Source organism: Oculina patagonica, chromosome 8 (genome assembly GCF_052425735.1).
Source record: "Oculina patagonica isolate OP01 chromosome 8, crgOcupat, whole genome shotgun sequence".
NCBI classification, from domain to species: domain Eukaryota; kingdom Metazoa; phylum Cnidaria; class Anthozoa; order Scleractinia; family Oculinidae; genus Oculina; species Oculina patagonica.
Genome location: NC_135765.1, coordinates 4,746,616 through 4,750,559, shown reverse-complemented (window position 1 = coordinate 4,750,559; position 3,944 = coordinate 4,746,616). Strand labels below are relative to the sequence as shown.

Genomic DNA, 3,944 nt, shown 5'->3' with positions numbered 1-3,944 from the left:
ATATACTATATGAACTATTTTAAACAAACTTTGTTACAACAAGTGTTTAAAAAAATCAAATCTTTAAGCAATGAATCATATCATTTTAGATGGTGACTTAATTCTTGTAGCTACCAAAGCATGTTTGATTTCAAACAAGGAATATTGTAGAACATTAACTACCTGGACTACTACTAAAACGAACTATGGTTACAAAAACGATGAAAGATCAAATCGTTTTATTTAATCTATTTTGTACAATTTAATATACACTACAAAGTGAAAAGCGATTAAATCACGTAAAACAAAAGTAACCCCGATCTGCATAAGCTACTACAAACGTGAAAAGTAGAGAATTAAACTCAAAGGTATTTAGATTTGACTGTAATGTTGTGCATTGCAAAGACGTTTTAATAAATACGTCGTGACATTGCCCCTTTGTAAAGATACTGAAAATGAAATGTACAGCCTGGTTTTCACTTGCGACGCAAGCACAAGCGCAAGCACAAGTGCGATCACGCAAAAAGGACAAATTTTGATCCTTTTGTTTGAGCTTGCCGCAAGCACAAGCAGAAGCATCCAAATGCAATGCGCTTGTGCTTTTGCTTGAGTTGAAGCCGTTTTCACGGAGAAAAAAAAGCTGTTATCCTTGCGTTTGTGCTTGCATCGCTAGTGAAAACCAGGCTTACGTTTTCCTGTTTAGGTTTGTGTTATTGTCACTTGATTACTTCTCGCAAATATACCCTTTCAGGTTAGAGCATTTGTCGTCGTGCCACTCTCCATCACGAACCCCACCGTAGAAATTTCCATTTACTATTGCAACACAATCCTGGTTATTGTAATTATTTGGATCACCAGACATCCAGTTGGTGTACCCAGTGAAGTTACTTCCGTCAGACCACTTCCAGTCACCTTCAGTTTCAGCATCCGTTAGTCCAATCCAGTAATCCACTTCGCCAACTAGACTCTTAATGAAATCGTTTTCGTCAGCGGATTCGATCTTCACCAACTGAGCACCGTTAGCCTTGCAGGATGCGTTCCCATTGTCCCAGTCTTTTTCGTCCGAAAAAGGTGCGTAACATGACTCATTGATACAGTGGTAGGCAACTGCAGCCAAGAAAAGATAAAGGAAAGTTAAGTAAACATTATTTTTAAATCACAACAACACCTTTCAATTTTCGAAACATGTTTCGAAAATTGAAAAGCGTTATTGTGTTTTAGAAATAACTGAAACACTTGTGCTGTGAGGACCATTTGGTAAAGCTAAGTAAAATACGTTTTATTGACTCTTTTCTTTTTTGATATATAAGGGAACATTAGTTGCCCTCGGAAGGCGCAGTGACCTGATGGTTAGCGCGCTGGACTCCGGTCGAGCGGTCCAAGTTCGAGCCCTGGCTGGGGTCATTGTGTTGCGTTCTTAGGCAAGTCACTTTACGTATACACTTTTATAGTGCCTCTCTACACCCAGGTGTATAAATGGGTACAGGCGAAATAATGCTGGGGAATAACGTTAAGCAAGTGATGGACCAGCATCCCATCCAGGGACGAGTGGCAATACCCCTAGTGGCTTAACGCTACAGAAACCGGGATAAGCTCCAACGGTATGGGCCACTTGCCTCGACGTAGACTTTTTGTTAGTTGCCCTTACCTCCTGTTTCCATGTCACAGCGAGCAAGAATGGAGTTTCCTGAGATCTTAGAATACAACCAGTAATCACCGCTGACCGCTTTTGCTCCTTCGCTCGCCTTGATCTCTCTACACGAATCAGCAGGCAGCCCGGGAATAGAACCGAGGGGCACTGGAATTAGAAGAAATAATCTTATTAGAATTCGGTCATTTACAAAGCAACAGACATTTTATTAAATTTTGTTGAATTACATTAAGACCGTTTTAAGTCTTTACTTTCCAAAATTAATATATATTACGTAACATTACTTACAGCAACAACAACAACAGAAAAAATGGTGCAACATGTTTTAATCAATAACGTTAGCTGAAAATAAGTTATTATTACAATTTAAAAGTTGTATTACCTCTGTTTGGAGCCTTCCTCATGTAATATCTGTTGCTGTCCTTAACAAAATCCTCTGGTCTGGCCTCCTTAGTTCTGTTATTCAACTCGCAAATGTCTTTGAAAAAGACATAGTTATAACTTTGGCATCTGACGTCAGAGTTGCACGCCTCTTTGCAGTCCATCGAAAGTGGCCGAGCCTTGAACGTTTCAAAGGTGTGGCCCTTTAGCATCATTTGATAGATGGAGTAAGTGTCAATTCCGCATTGCTGGCTGGAGATGTTGCAAAACATTAAAGACACCTTGAACAGCACGGCGATAACGAAAATCCGTTGGCGAGCCATTTATGGTACCTCCTACAAAATAAAAAAAAATATCTTCAGCTACTGAAGTCAAATATTAGCATTTCTTATGCTTGTAATAGCCTGTAGCACACTATAATAGCCCGGTAACTTAAAAATGTGTAATATACGCCTTACTTAGTTTTGCTGCGCTTACTGTTAGTTTAGCAAAGGAAGATTGTCAGGGAATCAAAACTACAAGTACACGACTTGTTAGACGCTCAGATATTTTGCACGTTTAAATAAATTACGGGCTGGGGAAATTTGGATTTTGTGGTGTAATTTTTGGTTTCTTGTAGTTTTAAAGCTTACACTTTGGTGGTTGCGGCAAGAAAAGCCTGCTGCCGGCCTCACTTTCAAATTTTCCCCTTATTGAAACACATTAAAGGTTCATGAAAATCCAGTCTTTAACAACAACAACTTTATTACCAAATTTTTTTAAAAAATACAGTGATCATATTTATATAACCTGGATGAAAAAAGCCTTCTGTATTTTCAGCGTAGATGGAAAGAATGCCTCTTCGACTTATCTAAGTTACTTCACATGAAGAGTCTGTTATTTTCTGTTAATAACGTAACAGTATTACGCCGGCCGTGCGTGATAAGTCAGTATTTACCTCTAAACAGCTACCCCTTGTATCGTGGTGGGATGATGTTGTTCCAATCTATTCTTTTTTAGGTCGTCCTGTTTTTCATGGGAGCCTGATGTCTTTGTATAATCAAGTTGTTCTTGGATGAATTTTTCATTTCCTTTATCATTAATTTTTGTCACGGTGTGCTAAAATATGATATTATTTACATTGGAAGAAGTCCACGGACCTCTGATATATAATGAGGTCTTTTTGTAAACGATTAATTATTCATTCCCTGTCATTCTACAGTTAGCATCTGAATTGGACACAACAGGTTTCTGCAAACATGTTTTTGAAAAAATATATATTACATGTTTAGTTTTGTTGTCCCACATCGCCAGGAACTTAAAGCCATGTCTTTGTGTCACTGATCGGGTTATAAGAATGTTTAGTTCTGTTTAACCCTATTCAGACCGGGCTTTTTTGGACCTTCTCAGACCGGGGGGGGCTTCGGAAGCCCCCCCTATGTAACTTCCAGAATATTTAAGCAATCACAATGAAACTTATAGGATGTATTGTACGTCCAAAACTCTTTCTTTTGGTATACGTCACGTGGGATGGTGACGTCACATCACGTGACAATTACATCATGATGTCAAAACAGCCGCCATCTTGGATCCGCCATCTTGGATTTCAAAATTTTTCCAAAATGCCAGAAAACCACCAAAAATCACTGCAAAGTACTCAAAATGAATAAAAATGTGCTTTAAACCCGTAAAAATGTAAAAATAATTCCATTTAAGTTGATTTTTATTAACAGAAACACGCAAAATTACAAGTTTGGGAAAACATGCTCGTCAAAATGCCGTTGCCATGGTGATGTCAAGTTCCTGACACATCATCTAACCCTACCAAATTGTTGCCAGATAAATTTTCGAAAAAGTCAGAAAGTTTGGCAGCGTTTGGTTAAATCTTAAAAAAGTTATAAAAGTTCAAAGTCAGCGCGGGCCTCAAAAGCCCCCCCCCGGTCTGAATAGGGTT

The 3,944-nt window shown here is 38.5% G+C and overlaps 1 protein-coding gene across 1 annotated transcript; it reads right to left on the bottom strand.

Moving 5' to 3' along the window:
• Positions 1-263: 263 nt before the first annotated feature.
• On the bottom strand, positions 264-3,076 carry LOC144663456 (uncharacterized). The gene is made up of 4 exons (XM_078524417.1): positions 2,949-3,076; positions 2,013-2,346; positions 1,628-1,777; positions 264-1,086 (listed from the first exon to the last, which is right to left on the bottom strand). The coding sequence occupies exons 2-4, from the start codon at positions 2,332-2,334 to the stop codon at positions 704-706; spliced, it is 855 nt and encodes a 284-aa protein (XP_078380543.1). The 5' UTR covers positions 2,335-2,346; positions 2,949-3,076; the 3' UTR covers positions 264-703.
• Between the last annotated feature and the right edge of the window lie 868 nt (positions 3,077-3,944).